General features: G+C 37.7%; 2 protein-coding genes across 2 annotated transcripts; both read right to left on the bottom strand.

Annotated features, from left to right (window-relative positions):
- Positions 1 to 557: 557 nt before the first annotated feature.
- LOC137191046 (free fatty acid receptor 2-like) lies at positions 558 to 1,506 on the bottom strand. The gene has a single exon (XM_067600855.1). It carries the CDS (start codon positions 1,499 to 1,501, stop codon positions 590 to 592), a length of 912 nt encoding a protein of 303 aa, XP_067456956.1. The 5' UTR covers positions 1,502 to 1,506; the 3' UTR covers positions 558 to 589.
- Positions 1,507 to 4,698: 3,192 nt separating this feature from the next.
- On the bottom strand, positions 4,699 to 6,229 carry LOC137191045 (free fatty acid receptor 2-like). Its single transcript, XM_067600854.1, has one exon. It carries the CDS (start codon positions 6,212 to 6,214, stop codon positions 5,297 to 5,299), a length of 918 nt encoding a protein of 305 aa, XP_067456955.1. The 5' UTR covers positions 6,215 to 6,229; the 3' UTR covers positions 4,699 to 5,296.
- Between the last annotated feature and the right edge of the window lie 6,692 nt (positions 6,230 to 12,921).

Raw genomic sequence — 12,921 nt, 5'->3', positions numbered from 1 at the left:
AAATCAATAAACTGTTGTCAGATGAACAGTTTAATTTTTCATGAAATTCTATTCACAGAAATTCTTCAAGTTGTCAAAGGTGTCGTTTGATGTTTCACAAGAATTGAACTCATTAAAATCCCCATTATATATTTTCAAACTCACACATCAGTAAGAATTGTGTACACTAGAGACCTAAAAACAAATACATTTAATTGTACATAACATAGTATATGTACAGATGAGCTTTTACGTGAACACCATACTACTTTACAGCTTACCTATGCTTTGTTTTGCAGGTATATTTTACATGTTTGCCCACAGGATACATGAGTGCAGAACAGTGGCTGGCCCACGTTAAAATAAACAGGAAATAATTTGCCAAGGGTGCCAATTCCCATTCAAGAATAGAGGACACATATACATATTGCATATGCACTTAATGCATCTTGTGGTTTTATCATAAGATGTTCTACAGTGATTTGGGGTAGAAAGCATTTAATTAACCGTTAAATATGGCTATATTGTATTGTATCTGTAATACAGTATACAATACAATAAAAACATTGAAGCTGGGTATACTGTATAGTATTGATATCATGTTTTACTCTTAGCTAGAGATTGTGCCTTGCGTATGTAATCCTGAAACAAGTAATCTACAATTTCTGAAAACGGACTTTTTACCAGTGCAGCGGAAGGCAGAGGAGGAAAAGTAGAAGATTATGGGATCAATACAGGTGTTGAAGGTGCTAAGCAGCAGGGTGTAGTACCTCCATTTTGGGCTCTCACCCTGAAAGAAGCCCATTACATGTGAGATGTTATATGGCAACACACAAATGAGAAACACAGCTAGAGTCCCCAAGGCCATGCCGATGGCCTTCTGCTTCTGCATCCGGGATATCCTGGGGCGACTGTACAGGATGAAGATGCAGCTCAAGTAGCAGTAAATACAAATTAGGAGAGGTATAAGGCAGAGCACAAAGAAAAACTCCAAACGTACTGAGAGGAGGACCTTCAACTGCTTCTCTGTAAAGTTCTCATAACACACACTGGTGTTGTTGCTGGACAGGGAAGGGTGGTGTTGGGCGATGAAAGTGATGCTGCAGTGTGCTGCTGAGATAATCCAAATAATAGCGCAGATCACTATTGTATACACAGGTTTCTGCAGCTGACGATAGGTGATAGGAAAAGCTACAGCTATGTATCGAACCACACTCACTGCCATCAGCAACAAAGAGCTGGTGTAGATTGTGGAAAAGAAGGTGAAGGAGGTGATGGAGCACAGGAAATTGGGTAGTTTCCACATCATGCCCGATGCTGCCTCATACATCTTGAGGGGAAGGATGATCAAGAAGAGCAGATCAGAGACGGTCAGATTGAGTAGCAGGATGTTTGTTGGATGTGGCTTGGAGTGGATCTTTACACTGAAGGCATAGAGAGCCAGGAGGTTGGCTGGCAGGCCTATCAGGAAGGCAATTATGTAAACTGAGAGAATGACTTCACTCCTCACCACCAGCTCCATTCTGACCCTAAACCAAAGCAAGTAAACAAACAACAAACAGAATGTAGGAATTAAGAGACACAGGTTGTAGACAACTGCTAAAAGAACATTGATTATTTTATATTTTTACAACAGTGTCAGCGATCTTTGATCTGATTAGTCATTGATGTCTGTATACATCATGTGGAAACTACTTTGTTTCTGATACTAAATGAACATAGGTTACAAGGGAATATGTACAAAAAAAACAGTTTAACATCTAAAACCACCTAACATAATTCCAGAAATTAACATGTAAATAACATAAATTACAGCCCTACCACCAAAAACATAAAAACAGAATTGCAAGAGGATTGGGAGAAGTATTAATTGGCAAGTAATACAGTAGATAATAAGGACAAGACACTATACAGACTACACAACAACTCAGTTATTATTTTCCTTGGGTGCTGTATCAGTACCACCTATAACTACAAGACAAAAAAGAGAAGTTGAGAAAAAGAAAATGCTGATTTTCCATCTATAAATAAAATTATATGAATATACCTTCAGTGTAGTCAAAGACATTTCTGATTTTAAAGAAGTCGAATCAGTATCTTCATAGGTTTATCTCAGCAATATTGTCCATACTGATAACATTTCAGTTTGTAATCCGCTTCTATTTTGTTTTGATAAAAATAGTTAGGAAAATGTTTTTTCATGTCTATGATCAGAATCCCAAAAGAAATGAACCACTGTCACCTCTCAAAGCAAGACACCATCTATGGCTTTAAAAATGAAAATAAAAAAATCACTCCAGATGTAGAATTTCAATAGTTTGATAAATGTAAGGTATACATATTTACTTACCTAACTGAAGAAATTTTCAAAAATGTAAGAAAACCAACTGTGTGTTTGCCTGACTGTCCCTTTTACCAAAGACAACCTCTTTATAACCTGAGTTCAAAGATGAGATGATATAAAATATTGTAAGCCGGAAACGAGTCATATTCAAGCTCTGCAGCCAGCTAACAACAGTTTGTTAATATTAACTAAAATGCAAAACTGTGGCTCATATTGACTTCAGAGAATTTTCACCTAAATGTTGACTTTAATATTGGACATGTTAGTGAAGGACCTCCTCCCATTAGATCTCTGCTGGGAAAATCTATGAACATGATAAGTAGACTTGGAGTTTTAATCAGGCCATGAGCCTGCATTTACTTAAAGTAACACCTACGCCTCAAGCTTAAAGAAAAAGTCATCATTTCAAATAAACAAATTATGTTTCCACACAGGCATTCAATTTTTAGGACATCCTTTTCTGAGTTCAAGTCCAATATGGCACTGCTACTAAAAAGTGAGCAACATCACTTTGAACAGAAAATAGCAATACATAGCTCATAGCTTACATCTGCTTTGTGTTGCTTGGGGACAGCTTGAGTATTGGTTTCCTTCCTGTCATCACTTCTCATATAAGAATCAGTTAACAAGAAAAAATGTTTAAAACTGTCACTGGTGCTACTTTGTATGTTTTTTAGTACTGAACTAGCTATGTGCAAGTCTGACAGAACGGTTCCATTATAAAAATAATGCGCCAATACATTTGATGTAAGCCATGCACTTAATTGGGGACTACTGTAAGGAGCCTACCTTGTGAGAGCAGCAGCAGCAGATTTTGTCTGATCAGCAGTTTAGATAAACATCTGTTTTGCAAGGCATATCCTGTGGGAGGTCATATTTCTAAATAACCGAGGAACAAAAGCAACAACAGGAAAAACAAACTTCATGTGTGTGGCTGGAAAATTTCTCTTGTGAACAGTGTGAACCATTTCATATTTTTTTCTTCAGCCACTTTTACTGCAGTCAGCACCTTATCCAGTGACTGTATTTTGCCATCTCTTTGGAGGTTTGTGTTATTCTAGTACTGCTGAGTTGGTCTATGCATTTCTTCCACAGAATCATTGTCATAAACACAGGAAAGGCTGTCCTCCTCTGCATTTCTCTCAGGTCTGTGCAGGCTTGATTGAGTGTTGTCCTCTTGTGATCTAATATCAAAAGAGAGAGTTGAAAATTAGCAGAGAGCTAATTAGACGCCTTGTGTATCTCCTTGAATGTAGGCAAATTAAATCACTTCAGTGCATCAATATATGGCCCATGTTGTCAAAAACTATATTTAAGTTCTAAGAAGAGAGACAAAAATGAAAAGAGGCTACTTACATGTCGTAATCTTTATTTTTCACTACATACTGAATATCATTTCAACACATAATGCCAAGAATTTGTGCTGAGAATGAGAGATAAAATAATTGTCTTTATCTGTGTGGACTTTCATATCTTTGCTCTTGTTGTGCATAGTCCAATAAACTTTGTGGCCTTAAAAAAATATACAAACATGTTTTGAATTCAGCAAATTTGAATTGAATTATCGTCAACTATAAACACACAATTACAGCTTCAATGCCTTAAAAGGATATCAGTGTTCCACATAAATCTCAAATTTTGAAAAAGTTTTGTATCATAATTTGATGACACCCGTTCCTTCACTATTACAGCAGGGAGCACTAGGTCCTAGTCAAGGGTGTGAAGCCCCAAATCAACAGGTGGGCCTGTCTTTAGACCCCAACCACAGACCACAAGTAGGGCTCTCTTTCCCCCATGGGTTGGGTTTTCCAGAGCTCTAGAACCCTGGAACCCAGACAGTCCATGAGGACAACCAGAGGAGTGCCTTCCCAGCGATACCATGATCTTTATTGCCAGTGTGTCATCATACTGTGGTCATTGAGACAATGACCATTTCAGCAGGGAGGGGTGTAACAGGGTGGACCTGTATTGGCCTGATTTTGATTATTGATTTATTTATTAGAAGCTATCCAATAAAACATTGTGATTTTTTTTAAACTACATGGTCTTTTGCCTTTTGCCCATTTCTTTATAAAATGGTTGGTCAATTCTGAACTGGGTGTTTTATACATTGCTTATGACCTTCTTTGCAGGTTAGTTCATAAAAATTAGTTTGGTAGGCGTAATTATTGTATCTTGCTGAAGGTAGTTCTCATATGCATATTACACAATTATTGCAAACTGAGAAAAACTTTGAAATTGTTTAAAATTGTTACAGCAGCTCTGTCTATTCCTTATAAATAAATACACTGTTGTCAGATGAACAGTTTAATTTTTCATGAAATTTTATTGACAGTAATTCTTCAAGTCGATGTCATTTGCTGTTCCACAAGATTTTAACTCATTAAAATCCCCAGTATATATTTTCAAACTCACACATCAGTAAGAATTGTGTACACTAGAGAACTAATAAAAAGAAAAAAATAATTCTGTATAGTCGTTTGTTATTGCGGTATTATCTTGTACTTAACATAGAATATGTAGAGATCAGCTTTGAGGTGAACAACATACCACTTTACAGTTTACCTATGCTTTGTTTTGCAGGTAAATTCTACACGTGTGCCTATAGAGTGCATGAGTGCAGAACAGTGGCTGGCTCACCAACAGGAAATAATGTGTCAAGGATGCAAATTCCCATTCAAAAATAAAAGGACTTATACAGAACAATAAGTTTTGGATTTGCATATGCACCTAATGTGTCTTGTGGTTTTGTCATAAGATGGTCTACAGTGGTTTGGGGTAGAAAGCAGCACAGTCCCTTTGAGTAGGATTTAATCACCCATAAAAGCATTTTTGTTACCCAATAACCAGTAAACCTACATGTGAGACGCTGTATAAATTAACTGTTAAATATGGCAATAAGGTCTGTAATACAGTATACAATACAAAAAAAACATTGAAGTTGGGTATACTGTATAGTACTGAAATCATGTTTTACTCTTTGCCAGAGATTGTGCCCTCCGTATGTGATCCTGAAACAGTTACTCTACAATTCCCGAAAACTGACTTTTCACCAGTGCAGCGGAAGGCAGAGGAGGAAAAGTAGAAGATTATGGGATCAATACAGGTGTTGAAGGTGCTAAGCAGCAGGGTGTAGTACCTCCATTTTGGGCTCTCACCCTGAAAGAAGCCCAGTACATGTGAGATGTTATATGGCAACACACAAATGAGAAACACAGCTAGAGTCCCCAAGGCCATGCCGATGGCCTTCTGCTTCTGCATCCGGGATATCATAGGGCGGCTGTACAGGATCCAGATGCAGCTCAAGTAGCAGTAAATACAAATTAGGAGAGGTATAAGGCAGAGCACAAAGAAAAACTCCAAACGTACTGGGAGGAGGACCTTCAACTGCTTCTCTGTAAAGTTCTCATAACACACACTGGTGTTGTTGCTGGACAGGGAAGGGTGGTGTTGGGTGATGAAAGTGATGCTGCAGTGTGCTGCTGAGATAATCCAAATAATAGCGCTGATCACTATTGTATACATAGGTTTCTGCAGCTGACGATAGGTGATAGGAAAAGCTACAGCTATGTATCGAACCACACTCACTGCCATCAGCAACAAAGAGCTGGTGTAGATTGTGGAAAAGAAGGTGAAGGAGGTGATGGAGCACAGGAAATTGGGTAGTTTCCACATCATGCCCGATGCTGCCTCATGCATCTTGAGGGGAAGGATGATAAGGAAGAGCAGATCAGAGACGATCAGATTGAGTAGCAGGATGTTTGTTGGATGTGGCTTGGAGTGGATCTTTACACTGAAGGCATAGAGAGCCAGGAGGTTGGCTGGCAGGCCTATCAGGAAGGCAATTATGTAAACTGAGAGAATGACTTCACTCCTCACCACCAGCTCCATTCTGACCCTAAACCAAAGCAAGTAAACAAACAACAAACATAATTTAGGGACACAGGTGGTAGACCACTGCTCAAAAACATTGATTCTTTTCTATATTTACAAAAGTGACAACAACCTTTGACCTGATTTAACATTTAAAATCACCTAACATAATTCCAGAAATTAACATGTAAATAACATAAATTACAGCCCTACCACCAAAAACCAAAAACATAAAAACAGAATTGCAAGAGGATTGGGAGAAGTATTAATTGACAAGTAATACAGTAGATAATAAGGACCAGACACTATACAGACTACACAACAACTATGTTATTATTTTTTATGGGTGCTGTATCAGTACCGTCTATAACTACAAGAGAAAAAAGAACAGTCAAGAAAAAGAAAATGCTTCCAAAATCCTCCATCTATAAATAAAATTATGTGAACATATCTCCAAAGTAGTCAAAGACATTTCTGATTTTAAAGTCAAATCAGTATCTTCATAAGTTTATCTCAGCGATCTTGTCAATACTGATAACACCTAAGTTTGTAGCCCTCTTCTATTTTGTTTGAGTATGGATAAAAATAGTTAGGAAAATGTTTTTTTCATGTCCATGATCAGAATCTCAAGAGAAATGAACCATTGTCACCTCTCAAAACAAGATACCTTTAAAAATGAAAATAAAAACATCACTCCAGGTGTAGAATTTCAATAGCAAAATAGATATTGCAATGTTAAGTTTGATAAATGTAAGGTAAACATATTTACTTACTTAACTGAAGAAATTTTCAAAAATGTAAGAAAACCAACTGTGTTTGCCTGACTGTCCCTTTTACCAAAGACAACCTTTTAATAACTTGTGAGTTCAAATATGAGCTGACATAAAATGTTGTAAGCCGGAAACAATGAGTCATATTCAAGCTCTGTGTGACACACCAGTGCTCTTCCGTCAGCAGCCAGCTAACACCAGTTTGTTAATATTAACTAAAATGCAAAACTGTGGCTCATGTTGACTTTAGACACTCGCAGACATACTGACTTTATATATTATATATATATGGTATACCCACTAGATCTCTGCTGGAATAAACTATGAACATGATTAGATTTGGAATTTTAATCAGGCCCTGAGCCTGCATTTATTTAAAATAGTGCCTACACCACAAGCTTAGAGAATAAGTCATCATTCCAGATAAATAAAATAACACTCACCAGCCACTTTCTTAGGTGCACCTGTGCAATATAATGCAATACAATACAACAGCTCTGCCATAAATTCTATATTTACGAAGCTTATACATTTTTAGTTTTTGTTGACATTGTCAGAAAGGTGATAATTCTACTCAATGTTAATTATTCAGGTCGTAGTTGGTGGTGCTGGTATACTAAATTGCATTATATTAAATGGTGTTCCTAATATTTTGTCCACTTGATTAACATATATGAGGAGGGCAAAATATTATGAACATTTTTCAATATAATGCACTCCAGTACACCAGCACCACCCACTACGACCTCAATAACAATGTCAAGAAAAACTGAAAATGTATCATCTTTGTAAATGTAGAATTTATGGCAGAGCTGTTGTATTGGATTGCATTAGGTTGCACAGGTGTACCTAATAAGGCCAGTGAGTGAATGTTTCCACACAGACATTCAATTTTTAGGACATCCTCTTTCTGAGTTCAAGTCGAATATGGCACTGCTACTAAAAAGTGAGCAACATCACTTTGAACAGAAAATAGCAATACATGGGTCATAGCTTAAATCCGCTTTGTGTTGCTTGGGGACAGCTTGAGTATTGGTTTCCTTCCTGTCATCACTTTTCACATAAGAATCAGTTAACAAGAAAAAATGTTTAAAACTGTCACTGGTGCTACTTTGTATGTATTTTAGTATTGAACTAGCTATGCGCAAGTCTGACAGAACTGTTCCATTATATAAATAATGCCCCAATACATTTGATGTAAGCTATGCACTTAATTGGCGACTACTGTAAAGAGCCTACCTTGTGAGAGCAGCAGCAGCAGATTTCGTCTGATCAGCAGTTTAGATAAACATCTGCTTTGCAAGACATATTCTGTGGGCGGTCATATTTCTAAATGACCGAAGAGCAAAAGCAACAACAGGAAAAAAACTTCACGTGTGGTCTCTTGTGAACAGTGTGAACCACTGCATAATTTTTTACACATTTTTTGTCACTTTTACTGCAGTCAGTACCAGAATAACACAACCTTTGCGCATTTCTTCCACAAAATCATTGTCATAAACACAGGAAAGGCTGTCCTCCTCTGCATTTCTCTCAGGTCAGCATGCGCTTGATTGAGTGTTGTCTTCTTGTGATCTAATAGCAAAAGAGAGAGTTGAAAATTAGCAGAGAGCCAATTAGGTACCTTCTGTATCTCCTTGAATGTAGGCAAATTAAATCACTTTCAACGTATCAATATATGGCCCATGTTGTCAAAAACTATATTTAAGTTCTAAGAAGAGAGACAAAAATGAAAAGAGGCTACTAAAAGGTCATAACGTTTTTTTTCACTACATATTGAATATCATTTCAACACATAATGCCAAGAATTTGTGCTGAGAATGAGAGATAAAATAATTTTCTTTATCTGTGTGGACTTCTGTATCTCTGGTCTTGTTGTGCATTGTCCAATAGACTTTGTGGCCTTAAAAAAATATACAAACATGTTTTGAATTCAGCAAATTTGAATTAAATTATCGTCAACTATAAACACACAATTACAGCTTCAATGCCTTAAAAGGATATCAGTGTTCCACATAAAGGTCGGCGGTTGTCAGTGGGTAAAAATAATAACAATAAAAGGATTAACCATCACAACACAACCATAATCTGTGACAAGGTATAAAGTGTACTAACCTGTTTCTGAAATAATTTCTGTAAATGAACATTGCACATCCAAGCAACAAAGCAATTCCCAGTAGCATCAAAGTCAACAACCACAGCAAAGAAGCTGTAAAAGGAAAACAGCTTTATTAGGAAAGATGATACACAAAAATACTGTCACTGTTACTTTCCCAGAGACTATATTTTTCATTTCATTGGTGGAGACGGAGGTGACGGAGGATGGGAGAGTGTCATTGTCATCCACAGTCCAGTATATAGAGGCATTAGGGGATGCCTCAGCCCGGCAGACACACCTCAGAACCTCCCTCATCAGGTGGCAGGAGGACTCAGGTAGGATTATGGGGGGATCTAGAGAAATAGAAGTGAAACAGTCTCGCTACTTAACAAGTAATTAAACCTCTCTGGCCTCTTGGGTTTATGATTTTAAAAACTAATAAAGTAAAGTCAAAGATACACTGTCATCAAACTAAAAACATGAAATGTATCTTCCTAAAAAATGATTGAAGGCTATTAAGTCTTTACAGGGCTTTTCACCCAGTGGTATTTAGTGTCTCCCCATGTTTCCTGTCTGCTACTGAGTACAATCCAATAGAGGAAATAAAATATTTTTTTAAAAATTAAATTTTTATAATGGTATTTATGTTCTCACTATGTAACATAATTTATTGCATGCAATCTGTTTCTCTATCCTCCATTTGTTTGCTGTTTCTTCTGCTGCTACAGGAAACTACAGTAGTTTCTTTGTGCTTTCATTACAGTTCCATCTTTTCTGATCTTAAAATGATCTAGAGAGATAATGAGCCTATTTCAATATTATTAGAATACACCACCCCAGAAAACCTACTTCCTAGTTTCCACAGCTGTATTTCTTGCAAGATCAGTTTAATCTAAACTGTTGTCTCTTGTAGCATGGGAGCTGTAACATATAGTGTGCAACTACAGCTGCGGTTTGTTTTCCCTTGACTGAAGAATTTCACTGTATTCTGTGTTGCATTTTTGTTTAGGTTCACACTCTCAAACACTGATTATAAACAGAAGCTATACAGTCTTGTTTATAGGACAGAGCTTTGTTAGTGACAGCAGTTACGTCAAAAATAATTTAATTTCTTGCATACTAGACATGAATTGTGTCTTTGCTGTTATTTACCCTCATGGCGGAGTAATACCAAATAATAATTTGGCTGATTATCTATAAATTCATAATAGGTTGGCAATATTGTGCTTATGTATTTTCCCTTTTGTTTATCTTAGATTTGCATGTGCTGCACATGCTCACGTGTTGGTGTTGTGTAATGTATTTGCATATGTTCTTTGACCCCAACTTGAGACGTATATGTTAAGCTGTTGTCAATAAAGTACTCTATTAAGCAATTAGAATTAAAATAAAAAATTGACGGTTATTAATGTTTTCCTTAGATGGTTCACCATTACTTGGCACCCAGTTTTTATTAGAATGGGAGGTAAAGCGTATTTTTTAACTATGGTATTATTTTGCTTCACATCTGCGTCTATCTGCTTTCCATGTTTTGCCAACATTATGAATGTTTGTGGTTGGGTACACATGGCAACAGGTCTCTTGCTGTGTGTGCTTAATTTCATAGTGTAGATGTTATTGTGTTAGTTAGCTTAGTTATGTTATCTCTGGTTGGGTGTCAGTGCTCTTGATTATGGTCATGTCTAGATGGTTACCCATGAAAGATCTCGCGAGAGTGATCATTTTAACCCAAACCATGATCTTTCCCTAACCTGTGTTTACCTGAGCAGAAGTGCTGTGGCTCACACATGTGTGGTGTCCACACACAGACAGCACTGCTGCTGTGGTGCTGCTAGTGCCAGCCCTATCTTTCTACAAAGAGTTTGACTTGGATAATGGCCGTTAATAGTAAGGAAAGAAACTGAGCCCCCCCCCTCTCGACTCAATTATTGCCCTATCCAACCCGCACAAACATTGGCCACGCTTTATTTATTTTACAATAATGCATCAATAATCACTCATGACTGCAGTTTAATTTTATGACTGTTGCAGAACTAAATATTAGTCATATAATCATTATAAGCTGATAGTGAAGCATACATACACCATACAGAAAGAAAAACACACACACACACACACACACACACTCACATTAACAGATGAAAGTAAGCCTAATAAGTTCAAGTGCCATAAAGTCTAAATGGCCACTATAAAAGGGAGCACCATTGTCCAAAAACAAAACTCATACAACACTGGCAAGTGAAGCCTGCATGCATCCTTCTCTCCACTCACAACTCACAAGTGGCACAAGCATAAGAATATTGCACGAATCAATCAATAACCTCAGGTATTAAAGTCTGTTCCTACCTTTAAAACATCTTCCTCCTGGTTTTGCAGAAAAATGAAATGAAAAATGAAAAAAATTTGGCTTCAATCATGGATATATAAAGAGAACTGGATACAGCGTTGGATGCGGGACCCCATTCATTCCTATGAAAGTTGCAGCTCTTCTAGGCTTTTGAAATGTGATTGAACTGTTTGGATGAAATTCTGATAGTGAGACAAGTCATTTCGTGGGGGCTTTGACGCTCAAAAAAATGTATCCACTGATTTCCAGACGTCTCTTTCACAATGTTAGTCTATGGGAAAAAGTTGTTTTGGGCCTGTGGGCATCACGGGACGTTGTAATTACATAGTTTGGCCGCTATGTCAAATTTGCTTCAAAGCCTGGCGCTCTTCCTGTTTCCAGTTCACAGCTTCACTTTTTGGGAGCTGTCATGACGTCCATCTTTATATACAGTCAATGGGACAGACTCACTTTGTCTTGAGCTAGCCTCAAGTGGCCATACAAGGAACTGCAGTTTTTGGCACTTCCACGTTAGCTTCATTTTTCAGCCCCAGAGGTTGTCGCTTGTACAAAACACGAGGACAGATGTCTCACTTCGCTCTAAATCCAAACACCACAAATGGACAAAAAAAAAAAAAAAATACGCATGAGGCAGGAATTATTTTTTTCCTCCTTGTTTTTTTCCTTGTGGGCCCTTTCACGTCAATGGGTAAGCCGGTGCATTAAAATGGTGTTAACGCTGATTTCTCCTGGGAGGGCCAAATTCCTGGATGCCCGCCCATAATGCCGGGTCTGGAATGTCTCATATCATTTCATTATAAAACTTTATTTATATTTAGTTTAGACAGAAAAAGGCTAAGAAGCGTGTGCTCAGTTGTGAAAAATAAATGATAATATGTGAGGTGAAAGCGGCTTTCTTACTGACAGACATGGTGGGATCTGGTTTGGACTACTTCTGTGTCAGCCACATACACTCCTCATGCAGGACAGGGTTTTTTATTGATTATATTGATTATTCCGCCAGTTAAGCCCTGCTGTCACTGCTCCAAGTAAAGAAAATCCCTCTAGACGACACAGTGTTCCCCAGATGAGCCAAATACACTCCCACAAACAAACCTCAAGACACGCTGCTCACGCAGGCTGTGTGTCCCAGGCATTAGGCTGCAATAACAGCATATCTGTTGATAAGATAGTTACAGTTTGATGATGGAATTGATGTGATTTGCTGTAGATTCTGGGTTGATCCACACATACATTAGAAGGTTGTTATCTGCACATTATCAATCATAAGGGTGCAGTTTCCCTCTGCAGCTTTACCCAGTACTGAGGTGCATCCTCTGAACTGGGTTTCCACAAAGTGTGGGCGAATATCCGTCATACACCACAGGATACTTTAGGTTATGGTACTAGTACCAGATGACCTGAGAATGAGGTTGTGTCTGACATGGTACCGCAACACAGCGTCCTTCCACAGCAGTGATTGTTGTGGATAGAATTATTTTCCAGCATCTCACCTGCTGGAGCACTGAGA

The sequence above is a fragment of the Thunnus thynnus genome, chromosome 10, assembly GCF_963924715.1.
Source record: "Thunnus thynnus chromosome 10, fThuThy2.1, whole genome shotgun sequence".
In the NCBI taxonomy this organism is placed as follows: Eukaryota; Metazoa; Chordata; class Actinopteri; order Scombriformes; family Scombridae; genus Thunnus; species Thunnus thynnus.
This window is presented reverse-complemented; position numbering and strand designations above follow the sequence as displayed.

Bases quoted from the DNA above. Each gene is read 5' to 3' on its own strand.
- LOC137191046 (XM_067600855.1), bottom strand. From the start codon at position 1,501: ATGGAGCTGGTGGTGAGGAGTGAAGTCATTCTCTCAGTTTACATAATT.
- LOC137191045 (XM_067600854.1), bottom strand. From the start codon at position 6,214: ATGGAGCTGGTGGTGAGGAGTGAAGTCATTCTCTCAGTTTACATAATT.